Source organism: Clavelina lepadiformis, chromosome 3 (assembly GCF_947623445.1).
Source record: "Clavelina lepadiformis chromosome 3, kaClaLepa1.1, whole genome shotgun sequence".
Lineage (NCBI taxonomy): Eukaryota > Metazoa > Chordata > Ascidiacea > Aplousobranchia > Clavelinidae > Clavelina > Clavelina lepadiformis.
Window position 1 is genome coordinate 4,436,124 of NC_135242.1, and position 20,743 is coordinate 4,456,866.

At 39.5% G+C, this 20,743-nt stretch overlaps 1 protein-coding gene across 2 annotated transcripts; it reads left to right on the forward strand.

Annotated features, from left to right (window-relative positions):
* Positions 1 to 2,995: 2,995 nt before the first annotated feature.
* On the forward strand, positions 2,996 to 19,668 carry LOC143449709 (collagen alpha-4(VI) chain-like). Of its 2 annotated transcripts, XM_076950018.1 has the most exons (33): positions 2,996 to 3,189; positions 3,259 to 3,341; positions 3,963 to 4,603; positions 4,815 to 4,977; positions 5,998 to 6,109; positions 9,407 to 9,525; positions 9,737 to 9,881; positions 9,996 to 10,250; positions 10,377 to 10,501; positions 11,053 to 11,290; positions 11,445 to 11,585; positions 11,665 to 11,855; positions 12,008 to 12,100; positions 12,215 to 12,374; positions 12,550 to 12,718; positions 12,795 to 12,975; positions 13,105 to 13,236; positions 13,331 to 13,439; positions 13,618 to 13,805; positions 13,898 to 14,095; positions 14,467 to 14,632; positions 14,819 to 14,863; positions 14,990 to 15,122; positions 15,329 to 15,502; positions 15,634 to 15,856; positions 15,986 to 16,087; positions 16,182 to 16,415; positions 16,513 to 16,566; positions 16,758 to 16,916; positions 17,128 to 17,188; positions 17,314 to 17,508; positions 17,668 to 17,840; positions 18,174 to 19,668. In XM_076950018.1, exons 1-33 carry the CDS (start codon positions 3,096 to 3,098, stop codon positions 18,300 to 18,302), a joined length of 5,385 nt encoding a protein of 1,794 aa, XP_076806133.1. In that variant the 5' UTR covers positions 2,996 to 3,095; the 3' UTR covers positions 18,303 to 19,668. The 2 variants fall into 2 exon arrangements, with proteins under 2 accessions (XP_076806133.1, XP_076806134.1); XM_076950019.1 differs by lacking the exons at positions 17,668 to 17,840; positions 18,174 to 19,668 and having other exon boundaries at positions 17,283 to 17,424.
* Positions 19,669 to 20,743: the final 1,075 nt, after the last annotated feature.

Consider the following 20,743-nt stretch of genomic DNA (forward strand, 5'->3'; position numbering starts at 1 on the left):
AAGTTAAACCTCAAAAACTGGTCATAAAAACCTAGATTTACAGTAGACACATGATACAAAAACTGTCTAGTTACCTATAAAATTAGTAGAACGGAAACAAAGCAAAACAAATAGTTGTTTTTATTGACATTTCCAAAATAAATTCAAGTCACTCTAGATACCTTTGAAAAATAAACCTACGCCCCCATACTTGCGTTGTAAAGAATGACATATTTTTGGGCAGAAAACCGTGAGATCAAAAAACAATCAGCTATTGTTATATCCATCGACTGCAGCCATTAAAACTTAAAGTTACAAGTTTGTAATGTGTTGTAATATTCTTGTTCTCTTTGTTCGCTTTTACCGCCGGGCACCTAAAACTTGTATGTTGAATAAACTTTAGTATGCTGGTACGCCTTTACGTTTTTTCTAATAATACTGGGCGATAAACTCTGACTTTTGTTTGCATTTCGTCTACGGAAAATGTTAAGCTCGACAATTAACTTATTCGAACGCAACCACGCATTGCCGTCGCACTCCATGCAGCTTTATCCAATGAACAACGATTTTGTTGTTACTCTAGGGAGCGCAAGTAAACAACTGTGTGGTTTGTCCTGTCGTGCGTGTTGCGCTAGGCTAGACCTTTAAAATAAGCAAATTTAGCGTAGCAGATACAGTATCAGTAGTGTACAGCTGAATACACTGCATGGCGTTAACCTTTCAAAGATGTTTTTAGAAAGAACAGATTTTAATACTATTAGCAGCCGTTTCTGGTTTATACCAAACACTAATCACCTCAGATTTAAAATTTTGCGCTGTTTTCAAGGTTTAGAACAGCTTAACTGGACCCGGTTTTGTGGTTAAGGTCGAATTATTTTATCTTATAAAACAGAATCTTCAATTCATATTACCATTATTTAGCTTTTTGTCTTGTTGTATGATTACTTCAGTGCTTGTTTGACGAGTTGCCTCGGTAACACTGAGCAAATCTCCAATAAAAAGTTTTCAACTTTAGAATATTCATCGTGAAAACTATTTGTTCATGATGGATTTTTTTATAGTTCTGTTACGAGCATCTACATGAAAGATGGGCTGATATGCGATCTTACCCTACAATTATAGGCCGTTAATTATGGTCGTGGAGGAATGCGTCGGAAAGTTAAGATTAAATATAGCTGATAAAAGCCCCCATTTCCAATAAAACTCATGAAACAAATCCCAGTCAAATCCCAGAAAGTCCTGAAACTTTTAAGATGATGAACATAGGAGAATACTTTTCAGGCATTTCTACTGTAGAATTGAAATTAAAAGTGTTAAAAAACTTTCTTAGCGTAGATTTAAGCGACTTGCGATTTCCAAACCTTCTTATCCACTCGCTTTCATGGCAACTAAAATGCGGATTATTATTACTACGGCTTAATTGGTAGATCTTCGATAAGATCATAGCGTTGAAGGAGAATGCTTAAAACCTACTCCCGTGACATTTAGAATGAATTAAATTTGTATTATGCGAAGAAATAAGCATTAGGCAAAGCCTGCTGTACTTAAGCTGTCAATCATAGCTTAAATTAATTTAAATACGTGCTTTAGAAAGGATAGAAATCACGTAACTCCTGCACTGGTTGCGCTTGGTTAAGGCAAATACAGTCATAACGTCAATGCGTGGGAAGTTTTTGTTAAGTTTACAAACAGGCAAAATCACGGCTTAGTTAGGTCGAAATGCGCAGTCAAGCATAGTTAAAGCTCAGAAGCAAGGTAGTTGAATGCAAGAAAATGACGACATTTTTTGATTTAGCTGAGGAATTCAAGAATACAACTGCAGTTACTGAACTAACTCCTTTAGTGTACATTTATGTAACGCATTTTAGCGTAATTCGTTTCGATATGCAGTATATTTACTTTCAAACCTTTTAGCCTTTGTATTGTCAGTCTGCAAAGGTCCGCTATCAAAGTATTACTGTTACGGTTCATAGTCACTAAGCCTGTAAGATTTGCTGTGTTTTTTTTTGTCTCGCTTGACCCTCGTCGAATAAAAATATTTTCGAAGTGGAAGTAAACCATGACACCTACCTTTGCGCCGAGAAATTCAGACCGCTCTTGATGGAAGCGCTAAGTTTATGTCGTTATGCTATCAGGTGTCTTACTGAACTGGTGATTACGTGCAATGAGACACTTCGAACTGATTTGAGTCGTTTCTTGTTGGATAACGTTCTATTTCGCGAAAACATTAGTCAGAGGTTCATACATCTGAATATGAAAAGTAGCTATAAAGTCATTGTATGTGCAATCGTATACCTGCAATTTTGCAGAATTCGCGATGTTTAAGTCCAAGAAACACTTTGTGTAAGTCTATTGCAGTTGCTTTAATTGTAAACAGTGCTTTAAAAGGCGTTTTGGAGACCGAAAAGGTTTCTTAAACTTCTCCTACAGTCTTTTAAAACTTACACTGTTATAACTACAGCAAATATTTAGCAGTTAGTGTTTTAAAGGTCGCGATCTTTTAAAGTTTTTCAGCGGTCGCCAAAGTCAAAGTTTAAAAATCCTTACTGTAAATACGATCAATATTTGCAGCGGCAGTTATTTTGTGTATGAACAAAGCGTTGTTTCAATTGTTTGCCAGAGAAACATTCCTGGGATAGCGCAACGCGGTCGGTGCCACACTCAAATAGTGTCAATTCCATGACATATGCTAGATTTATAGCTCAGACTTTTGTCTTGTCTTGGTAAATCGTTTTTGTTTTTCCTTGACCTTAATGTTTGCTGACGTGAACAAAATAGCTTCTAGAATACATTCACGTAAAGCGTGGCGGACTATGATATAACAGTGAAAAAAAGAACACTATAAAATGACTGGTCAGTAAAGTTGGGACAAAAATAAATAGAAAAACCCACATACTATAGGAAAAGGCATAAAGTATGAAGCAAAAGAATTTCTGCGGCTTTCTTTAAAACGCTTCACGGAGCCCAGGTTGAGAGTCGCAACAGGCTGTTTATTAATAACACGTGACACTTCTTATCTGCCGTCACAGATTATTAAATGCCAAAGTCGTCAAAACCGCAAGAATGCGACTTGCTTAAAGTGTAGAGTGTAGACGTTGGATAATTATAAAAATACAATGAGTTACTTTCAACATCTGTTTTTCCTGGCGCTTGGGTTAGTGCTGATGACATCATACAACCACGACGTCATAGCAGTGCGTCTTCCAGCAGGTTTGTGTGTAATCGTTGGTCTGTAATCTGCGAGGGTGTAAATTGTTTATTTTATCACTTTTATTTCAGGGTGCACTACGTCGTCTCTCGACATAGTCTTTCTGGTCGACTCATCTGCTGACGTATCATCGTCATCGCTTCGTTATTACAAGGTTCGTGCGGTTGACATTTTAAAATTACTCCTTTGGTTATCAACTTATCGCTCAAGTCAATTTTTACCACACGTCCGCTGGTTATCACCATTCTTGCAATTTTACGATCGTACCTGCTTCAAATTCATGATAAAGTTATTAACTTCGTTGAACTGCATTCGGTGCTAAATTTTAAGCGTAAGCCTGCACTTTCAGTCGTTAAAAACCTTTCTATGCTTGTACTTTGACCTACACCAAGATAAAGGAAATATTTTAACTTCTCACAAACTTTATCTGAAATGTAGATTAGGATCATTCTGAAGGCATCTCTGTGTAATCCGGGAAAAGTCGATAATATTCCGTGACTTTTGCAGAACTATTGATGCAATACAAAGCATTAACAAAATTTCCTTCTCGGCTTGTGTGACAGTGATGTTAGCCTAGAGTGTAAACCATGAAATATCTGATAAGCTTTCTAATAAGCTAATTTGAAATAATTGACATGGGTCTCTAACAAAGCTTTTATGAGAAATATTTGAAATTATATATAATAAAATTTTTGCAACTTATCATTTTCGTCGATATTTACTTAAACTTATTTAATCGCTTGCTTGATATTAACTGATTTCTATTCTTTTTCAGAACTTTGTAAAAAAGGTCATTAAACCTTTTGACGTCAACACCGTGACCGTCAAACCGGCAGTTATCATGTACGGAAATGACGTGGCTGCGGTCAACACCCTAAACGAAGTGACCAGTCAGTTGACTCGGGATTTTCTTACATTTTCCATCTCGAACGATGGAGATAAACGGGGCGATGGAACCAGTCACGTGCTGCCTCTACTCAGCAAAGACGACATCATTGAGCTCACCTTGGACGCCCCGGCGGTGGGTGGAGAACGACGTCTGGGCTCGGCGCTTACTTACGTATGCGACGACGTGTTAGGATTGTCACAGAACTCTGGGAATCAATTCGTCCAGCGGCAAAATGTGCCCAAGATTGTCATCGTCATATCTGCCGGGTCGACCGAAGAGGTGATTCCGGACGGCCTGTCTTGCTTCAACCGGGACTCGGATGGCCAGAACGACGTCACGATTATTGGTATTGGCATCGGTAAGGACGGTCAAAGGTCGCTGAACCACGATTACGTCGCAAAACGTTTCAACCTGCAGGTGGACAGTGACTTGCTAGTATCTGATGACGAAGTACAGCGCTACATATGCGATGCTGCCCTTTATACCTGTCCAAACGCGTACCACGATTTAGTGTTTATGATCGACGGGTAAGTAAGTAGGCTAGATTCTACAAGTAAAAGAAACGTTGTTTTTAACTGATTAGCCCCACTCTGTTGAGATGTCCGTTCCAATGCATCACACTTGCTATAGATTTGAACATTAGACGAACACAGTATTGTCAAATAAGAGTCTGATCGAAATTTCAAGTGCTCATTTCCAACTTTTCAATTGACTGCTTTTTTCATACATTTCGTACAGATCTGATCGCGTACTCCCTGATCAATTCGAGAAGATGAAGACATGGGTAGCTAGCGTGGTGGAACATTTTGAGATCGGTCAAGATAGAACTCGGGTTGGGCTTGTGCAGATTGTTGAGATGAAAGAAATACTTTACAGCGAATTCGACCTGGAAACATACTCGGTAAATTCGCTCGTTCTTATTATTTTGTAACATTACTTTTATTTTATAGGACGCGTTTGGTTGTCTACCTCAGTTTGGCGAATCCTGCTTTTATTCGTAGGCCTAGGTGGCTGGTTAAAATGCGTTTATTGGTTTATTCTAGCGTTTGCGTGCAGTTTAAAATATCATATCGTCCACTACTTCTACCAAACTATATGATAACAAGAGCATGATTTTCAAATGCGATAGATTGTCGTGTACACTGAGGTATCGTTTGGATCAAGTTGTCGACCACAAACCACAATGCTTACAGAAAATTTACGCTTTCAATGTTGTGGACGTAGACTTGTATAAGTGTTTAGGCTGAGACTGTAGTTGGCTTATCGCGATGTTGTGGTATAAAACAAGTTTTGAAGTCTATTTCAGACAAACCGTACCTAAGTGATTGTATTCGTTGTTTCGAATTTCGCTGTGGATAAAATTGGAAATCGATTTCGGGGAGTCAAACATGATCGAATCTGCCGTATCTTGTGTTGAGTATCTCAGTCGGAGTTCTAAGTATTCTAGCAACGATTGCTTTTTTTTTAAAAAAAATCTTCCTTCGGCAAAGCACTTGCTGCAAAGCACGAGGTTTGACAATTTCCACTAAGCAAGCCCGTGTTAAGTTGCTTTAAATTTTTTTGATGTAAATCTGATCGCTGTGTTGACATTTTGGTTCATAAAGTTCTTTTGCATTCATTGCGTTCATAAGGAAGTCAAGATAACTTGTTACAGCGTTTGCTTTCTTAAGTGTTGGTTTTGTAAAGCTAGTACCGGGTCGGTGTTAACCATGTCTGCTTCCTGGTATAACAGTGTCGTGTAAAACAAACTTTAAGTTTTATGACAAGTTACACTTCAAACCCACATGTTACACATTCGGACTGTCTGGAGCTATGTGTGTACAGATCAAACACACCCGGCTTAAAATAAATACCACATTGCTTTATAACTTTTGTTATGAAGCTTCGATGTACGTTTTGTTAATAGGCTTTATTTTTACAGGATTTGTCATCGGTTCTGGAAGGTATTGCAAGCATAACTCAACTTGGCGGAGGTTCGAATCCTTCCACTCCACTTTTTCATGCGGTCAACCACATGTTTTCGCCGGCAGAGGGTAAGTGTTAAGTGATATCTTCTATAAACTTTTAGTGATAGAGCCAGCTACCGATACGACCCTACTGTTGGTGTAAGTGTAACCAAATTTTCTCTACCAGGTAAGCTCCCCGCTTAACGGCTAGCCGAATAGCCAGACTGTCTCATTTCTACAAGTCTTTCTTAGATAAAAACAAGGGTCTTCACTTTATTAAAACCAAACGTAGACTAACTCCACTCGTCCAGCCGAGCGCGACACCTCACAAAACACAAATTCCACGTAATCAAAGAATCAACGTGGGACGCTGAATACTAATTAAGCGCTCGGGGTAGCGAGACGAGACGTCACTAGTGAAAAAATACGTGTACACTTAAACATGTAAAATATAGCAGAACGTGAACATGCATAAAAATGACTAATGTGAACAACAGTGAAATAAAACAAATATAGACTACGTAACCAGACAAACATAAAAATGATACAACAAAAAGAACACGTCCGACTAAATCAATCAATAAAAAGGGGTTCAGAAAAACAGTGCACATTGAGATTGCTATAAAACGGGTGCCTAAAATAAATCTCGTGACATCGCCCCCCCGTTCAGTTCTTTTTCGTCCCCGGAAAAGTTATTCAATATCCGGGTAAACGACCATCGTTCGCAGCTCCCCGTCAATCGTCTGGCGCTCCGTTGTTGATGAGCACCACGCAACCCAAACCGACCGTCCAGCTTGTTGAACACCCGTCCCCTGGTGTCGCTGACGACTCCACTGCACAAAAATCACTCGATTGGCTCACCTCGTGATTGCACCGAAACAAACCCACGCCCCGAATACGCTGCTTGCTGGCTGGAGCAGACTCAGCGGCCTGCTCCTCGGGAGCCGGAGTTTCAGCGGCTTGTTCTGCTGGAGCTGACTCAGTGGCCTGCTCTTCGGGAGAGGTTTCGGCAGCCTCCTCGGCTGGAGCGGACCCAGCGGCCTGCTCTTCGGGAACCGGAGTTTCAGCAGCTTGTTCTGTTGGAGCGGACTCAGCGGCCTGCTCTTCGGGAGCTGGAGTTTCAGCAGCTTGTTCTGCTGGAGCGGACTCAGCGGCCTGCTCTTCGGGAGCGGGAGTTTCAGCAGCTTCTTCAGCTGGAGTAGACTCAGCAGCCTGCTCTTCGGGAGCGGGAATTTTGGCAGCTTCTTCAGCTGGAGCAGACACGGCGGCCTGCTCTTCGTGAGCGGGAGTTTCAGCAGCTTCTTCAGCTGGAGTAGACTCAGCAGCCTGCTCTTCGGGAGCGGGAGTTTCAGTAGTTTCTACCGCACATATGCGTTTTCGTACAGCGAAAGCCAACGAAGGTATTGCTCTGTCGGCATCGAATTGAGTTCCATTTAATACTCGACATTTGTTACTTTCCGTAGAACAAATGGGCGGCCTCGCTTCGGTACCTCTTTTCACCAACTCATCGTACTCCAAGTCGAAAAGCGACAAGTCTCTGCCTCGTACATCCCAGCTTAAATCTTCATCCAAGCTGTTAATTAAAAGGTGCTTCTTTAAAGCAGGATTCGCTTCAATCGTCGTGCAATAAGTGTCGAAGCGATGGAAAAAGCTTAGGAAATCTGCGTTGGGCTCATATTTAGGCGGCGGAATAGCAAAATAGATGGTGGACATCGTGAAACTTCCAAACGTTTATGGGAATAGTTTCGTTGACTGCGGGATCCTGGCGCGCTCGCCAATTGTAACCAAATTTTCTCTACCAGGTAAGCTCCCCGCTTAACGGCTAGTCGAATAGCCAGACTGTCTCATTTCTACAAGTCTTTCTTAGATAAAAACAAGGGTCTTCACTTTATTAAAACCAAACGTAGACTAACTCCACTCGTCCAGCCGAGCGCGACACCTCACAAAACACAAATTCCACGTAATCAAAGAATCAACGTGGGACGCTGAATACTAATTAAGCGCTCGGGGTAGCGAGACGAGACGTCACTAGTGAAAAAATACGTGTACACTTAAACATGTAAAATATAGCAGAACGTGAACATGCATAAAAATGACTAATGTGAACAACAGTGAAATAAAACAAATATAGACTACGTAACCAGACAAACATAAAAATGATACAACAAAAAGAACACGTCCGACTAAATCAATCAATAAAAAGGGGTTCAGAAAAACAGTGCACATTGAGATTGCTATAAAACGGGTGCCTAAAATAAATCTCGTGACATAAGTACTTCTGAAAAGTGCGTGTGGCGCAAAGTAGTCAAATCATCAAAGACCTTCTTTAACCGTTGCTCATCATTTATCAAGTGCGAGACAAGCGACAACTCAATTTAAGCAATTCAACCTAGTGATGACCAAAAAGAAAAAGAGTTTGTTTGAAGGCCGTTTCTCTGTCGCTTTGTGGTTTTATGAACTGTTCAAGTTACTGCCAGGTTCAATTTATGGGTTATGTTCATGTACTGTAGTGTTGATTTTGTGCCCTTGAGACTTCCCAGTGCCCATTAATCCTCAGAAATATAACAAATAAGCATTTTGACTGCGTAATAACAGGGCTAAGGTCTATAAGCGAGTGAATTGGTAAGCGATATATGCCATGCACGAGTTTAATTTGTAAGATGGCCGATTATATCGTCAAATACTGATGTCTGATCGATTAGTGGACCACACGTATGCTTATTTTCCTCCTGTCCATCAATTTACAAGCTTTTGAAACATTTAATTTCGTAAACAAGCAACGGCAACAGGTGCTTCATACAAACCTTTTGGTATGCTTTCATGGAAAAGTATTTCGCGATCTTAATCAATCTCTGTTGCTGCTGACGGAAGACCAAAGCTCGAAGGTAAAACCTTCGTCGCCTGATTTGTATGGTATCGCTGATTATCACATTTAAATGAAAAAGCGCTTCCTCCCCTTTCCAGGTAGCCATAGCCGCATTTCTCAAGCTAAATAGCCCATTCACATAATGGCACAGGAGGGATCGAAACAAGTCAACAGTCTGACCGCTAATTTCAGTCGCAGTTGTATTTCGATTGGAATGACATGAATTTTCAGTTAAATCTTTGTTCACGTTAATAAAAGCGTTTTATTCGGTTGGATTCAAATTATACCGTCAAATATTGTCTATCATTGAACTTGAATAATCTAACTTTAAATTTTGTATGAAAATTTTTGTATATTGGATGACTGATGTTTCAAATTAAAATCCTGTAACTAACTTATACCCATCTATGTTTGAATCAGTGGTTGTATTGGGTTGCTAAGGTTCGGTTATCACACTCACCCTTCTAGAAAGTAAACTTCACTCACGAGTTTTGCTCCAATTTGCCTCTTGTTGTCAGGAGCGAGAGATGACGTTGCTCAAATTATCATCTACGTCACGGCAGGAGGATTGGGCGAAGGAGAGGACATCGAACAGGCTCTTGGCGACTTGAAATTTTCTGGTTTGGAAGTTTATGCGGTCAGTTTGTGTTGCAGTTTGTTTCGTTTCTAAAGTCTAAGCTTTCTTTTTCGCGTCTTTTGTGGTATAGACTTTTGTAAACTTGCAAATGTTTACTCGGTTTACAAGTGACATTTTTAATTTGTCTATTTTTCACAATGATGTCCATCGGTTCGGGAAAAGTAAGATTCTGCTTCACTGTCGTTCGCTACACAATGTAAAATCCTTTCAGGTGGGTGTTGGTGTTGATGCGGCTGAATTGAAAAGAGTTGCCTCTAGTCCTGCGTCACATCACGTGACCAGCATTCCTAGTTTTGACAACTTCCTACTGGCGAAGAAGAACGTGCTCAAGGAAATGTGCCGATACCTACTGCCAAGCAAGTCCTCTGACTAATCTTATATTAAATTAATAGCTTTTAAGATCCCAATACAAAATATATTTACTGCACCTTAATTAATCCATCTCATCATGCTTGTACCTTTGTGTTTAGGACGGCCCTCTTCAGTCATCGATGTGCAGTTTCTGGTTCACAGCTCCATGGCGCCATCACTGCCGAGTATTCCCGGAACCGATGAACAGATCAGTCCACAGTTCGAGGCAGCCATCACTTCCGCTTTGTTGAGAAATTGGATAAAGAAAGTCATTGACAACTTCTTCATCGGTCCCAATTACGCTCAAGTTGCCTTAGCAACGTACGGCGATGACGTAAAAGAATTGTTCACTCTATCCGAGTTGGATTCAAAAGGTGCGTGTTTCATTGCTAAAGAAATCTCTACAGAGAGCTTGCCGTTCTAAAGCCGACGACCACCGTAGCCGGCTTGATTTTACAGTCTCATTTTCACTGACTGGTTGAATGTTCGTGTGATTACAGCTGAAGTGCTCAACAAGATAGACACGGTTGAATCACTAGTAAATGAAGGTCGAGCTCGTACTGGTTTTGCTTTGACCACAATCTTCGCAAACATGTCGACGCAATTTCGGCCCGAAGCTGAACAGGTAAGGATGTGAAGATAAAAAGGGATAACAAATTTGCTGCCACGACTGACAAGTTCGATGATAAATATGCGTCTGTACAACGCCGTGTGTAGTTTATGCACGCAAAAATAAACAAAGAGGCGCTTAACCTATACATTGTCAATTCGAATCCTGTATGAACAACACTTTAATTGTTCAAATATTGAACTTTCTGAGGTGTGCATTTTGTGTGACTGTGTCGCCAGTAAATGTCACCGACGTTTGCTTAAGCTGACCCGTTTCTGCAGCCACCCGATCGTTTATTATAATTCCCCAAACCAAATGGCGCTTCAAGTTACGACTACGCAGTGTAAATGTCGGTGACATTAACACGGCCCTTCCGGAATATATGCCTTTATGTTTGGTGTCTGTCTGATCCCTGTCCTTTTTGTTGTGTATAGGGAATGACGTTTAATACAAAAAAGCTTTGATCTATCTCTGCTGTAAACTACCGTTGTTAATCACTTTTTATCATAGGTTATTCCTGACTAGATGGTTATATAAATAACTGAAATAATTTGTAATTTCTTCAGATCGTAGTTCTTTTAACGGACACCAACTCGGAAGATGACGTCATATCCGCTTCAGAATACTACAGTAGTCAAAACGTCAGGTTAATTCCGGTCGGCTACGGAACAAACATAAATTATGATGAACTTAGCAGCTTGGCAAGTACGCCGTCTGACGTTGTTTACGTCACTACTGACGTCACGAAATTAGAAGACTATGTATCAAATGTCGTCACAAAATTAAGTGTCCCAAAGGTTTTAGGTATGTTTTCGTCAATAAACTGTTAACCTTTTTCTGTTAACCAATGTGTTCAAAGCAAATTACACTGGAAGACAATATAGTAACATAGAAAGTGTGAAAGTTTTAAAAACGTTGTGAATTTAGCGCAAGTATTTATAAGCCAGGTGTATTTTAGATTGTGAAAATCTTGAAATGGATCTCCAGTTTGTGCTGGACGGATCGACCAGCATAAACGAAGACAATTTCCACAAAGTCAAAGAGTGGGTTAAGTCTTTGGTATCTACGTTCGACATCGGCCCCTACAAGAACCTCGCAGGTTATCATGAAAACACCATTGGCAAAAATATCCAACCTTGATTGTAAAATCTAATTGTTTTCAACTAATATCGAGTCAGGAGTGAACCAGTACAGTTCGACCCCAAACACCGAGTTCAATTTGGGCGAGTACGACAACCAGGAGGAAGTTTTGGGAGCAGTGGAAGAGATAAAATACAAGACAGGAGGAACAAACATCGGTCACGCGATGAATTTTACTCGAAGGGTCAGCTTGACCGAACCTGCCGGGGCACGACCGGGGGTGACCAAGGTAAGTCGCAGATGTACATCAATTAAGTTTATTATACCTTGTTGAATAAGGGCGTTTTAGTTTGGAGCTAAAGGTTTTCGTGAAAGGTATCGTTGTCTTTCGCCGAGTTTGAGCAAACAATTTCTCTTTGTTAAAATAAAACTGTCCTACAGATTGTGATGGTTCTTACCGATGGTGATTCCAACGATTCGATTGCAGAAGCCGCAGATGCGATGCATCAGATGAAAGACGTAACAACCTATGCGGTATGTGTAAAACGAGATCTGCTTATATAGTATATAATATATACAGTACCATTCGTTCTTGCACTAAACAATTTTATGGCTTGCAATTTTTTATCTGAAATTCCTTCGTCAAAGATTGGTGTTGCCGAAGCTCTCCAGAACGAACTGGAAATAATTGCGTCAAAACCGGTTGATAAACATGTGTACAAAGTTGATAGCTTTGACGCTATCAATCTCATCAGGAAGAGCTTGCTTAAAGACATTTGCGAGGAAGGAAAAAAGAACAGAAAAAAAAGTGAGTTTATATCGCTAGGTCTTAATTCCGATCCGGAGTTAGAGCTCTTTTGCTTCTCCTCGAAAACAAAGATTGTTCCTAACAGTTATCTTCTAGTTTCATAGCAAATTTCTTTTTATTTTGCCGCCTGTATTGTTTTTGTTCATTTAAACGCCACAAATGGTTTTTCCTCCAGTTTGTCCGGAGAAAGAGTTAGATATTGTGATGTTGACTGATTCTTCCATTGGAGCCAAGGAGAAGGCTTTTGCATCCACAAAGAAGTTACTTAAAGAACTTATTAAATCTTTTGACGTGGGACCCGACAGCGCAAACTTTGCTTTATTGCAGTATGATTTGAAAGCCAAGTATGTTTATACGATATAAGCCTTGATTCAGTGGACTGTGGTTGTAGCTTGGTTATCATCTAAATATTTGATGCAGAATTGAGTTCATGTTGAATAAACATAAGGACGCAAAATCCCTCCTGAAAGCAATCGACGGAGTAACTTCTGCTTATGACTCAACAACTGAGCCGCCGTCAATGTTAGGCTCAGCTTTAATGAAAGTCCGGGAGTTACTCAAACATGAATATGCTTTTGGGGCAAGGGCGAATGTTCCTAAGGTAACTGGATTATGAAGAAAGTGAATGCAGTATCCATAAATACTATCTTGGAACCTTTTCCTTCCTGAGAGTTTCAACTCAAAGACCTTGATCTAAAAGGGAAATTGTTCTTGATTGTTTTTCTATCAGGTCATTGTCGTCATTACGTCTTCCACTTCTGATGATGATCTCCTACTTCCAGCCGCTGAGCTACTTCATGAGGAAATCACTGTGTTTGCAGTTAGCGTCGGGCAAGCGGTTAATAAAACGCAAATAAGACAGGTAGGACCCGTATCTAGTTTTAAATACAATTTAATCTGTGTATCCTCAAATACTTTATTTCTAATCCTAACAATATTCAATTGATATGTTTCAGGTCGTATCTCGACCGAGATCTTACCACTTCTATCCAATCAATCGTTTTAAGAAACTTCTAGAAATCCAACGAAGTTTGTCACGAAGAATCTGCTCCACTTCGCCACCAGGTGAAGAATGTGTTCTAATATCTGGAAAATAAGGCGCAGCATTCTAACTCAGTCTACCAGAGATATTTCCGGAAGAAAAGTCATTTCATAACTAAGAAAAGACTTTTCGCCAACAACAAAATCATATTCAGATATTTTGTTTTATTTTGAATCAAGCTGTTAAAAATGCTTTAATCAGAATGCTTTGATCGCCCCGTTGACGTCATCTTCTTTCCCGAATGTTCCGCGGCAATGTCGGATTCGGATTTCAACATCATCAAGGACGTCATGCAAAACTTCACTAATGGCTTTAAAGTTGGACCTCATGGTTTACACCTTGGAGTCTTACCAACCGGAAATAGAGATACGACATCAATCAGTTTAAACGTCAGTTATTTGATGAACAATGGATGTCACTGTACTTATGAAGTCAAACTCTTGTTGGTCTTACTAACAACTTGTTGCCAACTCTATTCCAGGAGTTCTCGAACACTGAGAGTCTTAATGACGCTATCAATTCATTGGAGCGATGTGAGGCGGGCCTGGTTTCATCAAGTGGTCTCCCATCCTTGATGGAGGGATTCTCCTCCGAGTCTGGATGGAGACTCAACGTCACAAATATCGCTGTGCTCATTAGAAGTGACGTCATAAAGAAAAACATCGCTACTACTTTAATGGTAAATTATCTACTAGCGAATCAAAACTTAGCTTAATAGTTATATTTTAATTAAAATGTGAATTGATAAAATAAAAACGCCATCCTAATACCAAGGAAGGAACAATGCAAAAGTTAAAGCATAACCTTCCTAGAATGGGTTCTATTGTTTACAAATTTCATTTAAATAGTAAATACTTTGGTTGTTGTTTGTACGGTACCCAGCATCTTTCCTTACCTTCCTTTTTTCAGTCGCTTTTCAAGAAAGCATTTGTGCTTGACTTTTTCAAGGACAATGCACTTACAAAAAACATTAAAAAATTAAGTAGTTTAAAGTTTTTTGCACTTGAGTTGTTATCATTCTCTCTGTGTAATGTCTTCGAAATTCTTCAGGCAAACAAGAACGGAGTGACAACGATAACAATAGGAGTGGGCGATGTGGACGCAGAGGCAACCTCCAGTTTATCTAGCAAGCCAAAAGCGTTGCACACAATGCATGCAGACGATTATCGAAGTCTTGGCGATTTAACGTCTCGCTTGATCCAACGAGTTTGCCAAGGTGAGACAGCTTTTGCGATTAAAGAAAATTTAGTACAGAAACTTGCCAAATCAACAGCTGTATTGTCAACTATGCATTATTATTTACATCGAAAACAGAATGACGGAAATCCGTTGCATTTATTGTTATGCCTATATTTATAGCGTGTTATTTTCCAAAAAATATTCTATATTTTGATGTTTTTAGATGCGAGGTGTCCAATGTTAGAAAGAAACGACAGATTTATACAAGGTAGGTCTAGGTGGGTACAAGGTAGTTACTTTTATTTGATATTTTTACGCCTTCAAAGTCTTAAAGTCGTTTTCCATCAACAGCTAATAATATTTAATAAAAATAAGTACATGTGTTTTACACAAGGGGTCGATATGATTGACGTATACGGTTTGCGTGATGGGAAAGTACCAGGGGTTAAACCTGACAAAGGTTCTAAACGCGGTGATAAAGCGTTCAGGGTGATCGGGAGCCGATGCGATCTCAGCACTCCCAAGAGGTAGGCGAAACTTAACATGACATCCAATGGCTTCTATATTGCAAGCACGCTTATCCTTACGTGATGGCTGGATCAAGCCCAACTGCAAATGTCGTGTCATTTATTTCACCTTTTTATTCGTTTTTACTTTGATTGATGTTGTACAGCGTAGCTTAGGCTGACTCAAAGCTCTCAGAGAAATAAATTCAACTTTCCTTGTGTTTTAGCGATGTAGTGCCAGCTCGATGCCTTTATTACTTCACCTTGGTTACCTTGGTCAGCATGAAGAAGAAAACTTCAAAAGAGAGCGACTGGGAGATCCTGAAAATAGCCAACAACCGCGGTGAAGTTGAACTTTCCATACAGTGCAGCGGAAGACGACGAGAATTCAGAATAGTGAGGTGATAAAGTTTTTGCAATAAAGTTTCCTTTAAGTTTTTTCTCACAAGTTTTTAGTTGCTTTGATAAAGGATGAATTTCCTTAATGAAATAATATCTAACTCCAACCGATGGATTTGATGCTGTTTGAAAGGAGAGGAATGGATGATATCATCTTTAACAACGACAAAGCGCAGAGTTTCTTTGACAAGCAGTGGCATCAACTTGAAATCCGATTTGGACGCGATAAAGTGATCATGTATCTTGACTGTGACAAAGTTGGAACGTACCCGATTGGTATTCCTCTCAGGCACGTGATTAACGATACCGGAACGATTTCGACTGGAACGTACCTTGAAGGCAGCAGTAGCCCAACGGTATAGAATTAATCCATTTTCCGCGGTAAACTGAAAGAACTTTTCTCTCTGTAACGTGTCTTTGGTATATTTTAATTTTTTCAATAATTGTAAAATCATTAGAGCCTTGTTCAACTTTATTTGTTGCAGTTTACTCTTCAAGATTTAACCTTGAAGTTTCACAACGGAGAGGTCTTGAATGAAGACCGCCACGAACTTTGTTGTCGGTTGAAAAAGTACAAAAACCGAAGAGTAAGCGGCGACTTCTTTCTTAATTGGATTTTATCAACTGACAAATTAAATTATAAAGCATTATGCAACTGTAAACTTATTGGTCTTATTCCAGTGCAAACGAGATGTTCCTATAAAGCCAAGCACGGCGTTGCCAGCTATCACCTCTGCACCAAGCACAACCACTTTCATCGACGGGGGAAAAGGACCCGGACCGGAAAACATAGTTCAATCCACTACTCCAAGTCCAAACCAGTGCACGGCGACATGCCCACCGGGACCGCCAGGTCCTGTAGGTCCACCTGGATTCAATGGAGAACCTGGCGTTCCTGGAAGCCCAGGACCTAAGGTATACGAGATTTTTTATAAGCATTTCATTTTGAGCATGTAGAGCAGCCGACCATTTAGTTCATTATAAGACTTTACTAATCCACTATTGTTTTAAGGGTGCAAGTGGCCATATGGGACTTCCGGGATTCGAAGGAAATAAAGGAGAGAAGGTAAATTTTTATGTCATAACAAGATTTTTCTCGATACAAGAAGAATTTCTACTTTTTATTACGAACAAAGTAATATTTGTAAACCGTCTTTTAACAAAATTTGTCATAGTTTCAGATTGCCATGTCTTACAACAATAAATTTGGATATAAATCGCAATATTAAGTAACATGACAGTATCTCTATCATTCAGGGCGACGTAGGTCCATCCGGCCCCCCGGGGTCTGCAGCAGTAACTGGAGATGGGGAGGAGATCTATATTCCGGGTCCGCCAGGTCCCGCGGGCCCCAAAGGTGAAAAGGGCGACGTTGGAAGAAACGGAATAAACGGTGCCCAAAAAGGAATACCCAGGGTGTGACTAAAACCTAGTGATTGACCTTCGTCTATGTAGTATCTTTGTATCTGTAGTGAACTTCTAATTTTGAGTATGTAGAATTAACGAAACACTTTTTCTATACTACGTTGTGTATAGTTTGTTCGTATGAAAAAAACGTGAAACGTTAAGCTGGTAAAGAGTAAAGTTAAAGAGTTATGCTTTGATTTTACTCTGGTTTTCCATACAGGGGGTGCCGGAGCAACGGGTTCGACAAATAGCAAGAGAAGTTCTTAACGAGCTGTTGAGAAGTAAGTAAGATACAGCAAAACGTCTACAAGTATCTGTTGTCTTGCCAATGCATTGCACAATTTGTATTCATCAATCATTGTGATTTTGTTACAGAAACTTTTGAATATTTTGCTCCATTTTCTAGCTGAACTACCGCGGATGATCGTGAAATATTTGGAAGGTCAGTATGGTTCTTTGAGATCTCCTGAAAGGGGTACACCCGGTCCACCCGGTGATGTGGGACCACGAGGTAACACCGGTCTGGCAGGTCCTCCTGGACCACCTGGGGAGCGTGGATTGCAAGGCATCCAGGGAGTCAGTGGAATCAGGGGAACACCAGGTCAGTATTGTACTTACCATCCGTCCTCATTTGGGCGATTAATTTTACAGCTTATTGATCAAAACCGCCTTTTTGTTGCGCAATTCCGCTAATTGGAATGTTTTGCATCACACTGCTGTAAGTTTTCTTTCTCTTAAAAGACTCATTTAAACTTTTCAGGCATCCAAGGAATTCGAGGTGAAACCGGCCCAGGAGGTGTAGGTCGGCCGGGATCTATTGGTCCGCCTGGTGTCCCAGGCGCCCCTGGCAAAGCTGTGCACGGGCGTGATGGACAAAGAGGCGAACCCGGTCCTAGAGGACGTCGTGGAGCTCCTGGTCCTCCTGGTTACCAGGTAAGAACCTAAATACTCTTTTTAAATGATCTTTTTGTAGATGCGGGAAAGAATTGTCAAAGATGCCTCTATTATCATTTTTAATAGGTTATACTATCCGAGGCGTAGACGGCGATTCTCTTAGTCCATATACTTTAGACTCATTCAGAGTACTATATATACACTTTGTTTGAAGTAGCGTCATAAACTAAAACGTTACAACAACTTCAACTTTCTATACTTATACAAAAGTAGAAGATTTCTAAACATAGTACTTCTATATTTATTTCACATCAATCTCGATAATGTTAAACAATTTTAACAATGACACGTTCTCACATTGACATGTTTTAGGGCGCACGGGGGTCATCTGGCGAATGTGATCATCGGTATTGCTACAGGACCATATCCGCGTTTATGCACCGCAATGGCCACGCCAGTAGCATCAACGGCTATACATCAAACTCTAATATAAAAGGTTAAAACACTTACAGACATCTGATCAACGAAACGTGGCAAACTCAAGTGTAATAACTCTGGCTGTACAGTCTTCCTTGGATGACACAAGATGGCGTCTGTTGAAATTTTTCTCACGTGATTTCTTTTCTCTGACGCATTTAAGTTTGGTTCAATTCTCAAGACGATACCCTTGAAGAATACTTTTAAGCATGAAATTTTTCTTCACTTTGCTCGCATCGTCTAAGTTTTATTGTGTGATTTTGAAATTGCAAGTGATACCAGGCCAAATATTTTATACGTTATTCAGCATAAGGCTTTATGCGTTCCTCATATGCTGCCTGTGCTCGCAATATATATTCCACAGTGTTTTTTGCATACCTTTTGATCCTATTCAACAGAAATCATATCATTGTTGCTGTGGAAATTAGTTCACAGTTTACTTTAAGTTGAAAGAAATCATTAACTGTTTCTGAATTACCGGAAATGGTAAAATTGTTTTTTTTTCTGAAGCAGTTGCTGAATCCAGTTAAGTTGCTTCAGGAATGTGAGCCAAGTTGATTGACTTTTCGTTGTACATTGAATAATATTGGCTCCGTATCAATTATCAATATATCGTGTCTATATTTGACGGCATTGCAGGTCTTTTCAACTCACTTGTATAGTTTTAACGCAAGACCTGTTGACATCTCTTACACACTGCTGCTTGTAATTTTATATTTCGTCCAATCTAGAAGCACGTCTGTATTATTAATCATGGTGACGTTATTTTAGGCCTTGCTTCTTCAACCGATGCTTATCCTCAAACTGTGTGTCATTTTAAATCATTAAATAAACATAAGTTGGTTTGGTGGCAGAACAAAACTAGGGTTGCTCTTTCTCAGTCAGTAAATTATTGCACTTTGAACTTTTTCACCAAATACTTTTCCATGACGTTTTATTTGCGAATCAGCATATCATCATTCATCTTTATTGTTACATTGTGACGACTTAGTTCCTACTGTGCGATTTTAATCAAATTATTTCACTTTGTTATATAATATACATCTAAGCTAATTATTTTTATTTATGTATACAATGTGTCCCTTGATGTACCATTAACAATTTTTACAATGCACAATTTTCATTAATTTACAGTAATTGTTGTGTTTTTTGTCCAATGATTTTAATAGTTATACGCACGTAGTATTTTGCTTTCAAGTACAAGGGCTTTATTTCAAAAAAATGTATTTTATATAACCGCCTTAAGTATGACTATTTTTCTCAACGAAACATATAAACGAAACGCGAAATATTTGTTTCTGTATTATAAAGAATACTTGCCTCAAAAAGTAGTAAAAGCATACAACCGCCTAAAAAGTCTCTCTATTGTATTCCCACTTTATTTTACTCACATTTCTTATTGATCAATCTTAAACATACGGTACTTACCGTACCGTACTTACTTTTTGCGTGTGTTTTTCAAACAACTTTCAAGTAAGCTACTTGAGTTAGTCTAATCGAACGGTTGTCGGAACTTGGAGTAACAGGTTCCTGGTTTAATTGACTGGACATGAGCCTTTTTCCACAAAGGCTTGAAGTCTGTTTGGTAGGCTATAGGGCTAGGCTAACACTATTTTATCCTACACTCCTGTTCTTTGACGGCATGGCAAACGAGGTCATGTTGACGCTGTGGAAAGATGTTTTTGCATTTATTTGTATAATATTTTGACAAAGTTATATTTAAATTTTTAGTCAAGAGTATTTTAGTATATGACAGTAAATTGTTTTTATTCCACTATAAACATAATCTGTTTGATATGCGATATCTCTTCTGCTTCGATTGCGTAAGTCCAAATGTAGGTTAGCGCTCTTTGTTGTTGTTGTTAATATTTAAACTTTATGCAACCGCAAGGTTGCGTTAAAGAACACAACGACTTTTTGGTGAATCGCTCGGCAATGCTAAACGCCGTTTTGGTTCCCTCTTGTGACTTTTTCTAAGATAAGTTGCCGCGTCATCTGCACCGTTTTCTTTAGTGAAGTTCTTTTCTTTTTCTCTTCCTGTTTCATAGATAACATGCAAACTTTGTCGCTGAAGATAAGTCATAAACTTGCCTTATTGTCACGTCACTGACGAAACGACATGCCATTATACTTCAGCTGGTTACTGGCTAAACAAAAATGACACTAAATCTGGCAAAAAAAGTCATAAGATTCAGGTTTTAATGAATAGTCTCCCGGAATTTGTAGCTTTATTGCAACTTCGAAGTAAAACGTTATCAAATGTTGTGAAACCATCAAAGTATCTTTTGTAAAGAGACACGCATCTCTGTTGAAAACAGAAAATAAAATGGTTGAATGAGAAAAGAAACTTGCTCGTGAATCAGAAGCTGCTTCTTGTTCGAATATTCCTTAATCCTCAGTTGCATATTTTGATTCATTCGTTGCCAACGTTGACAAAATACCGTCAAAACGTCACACACTGACAA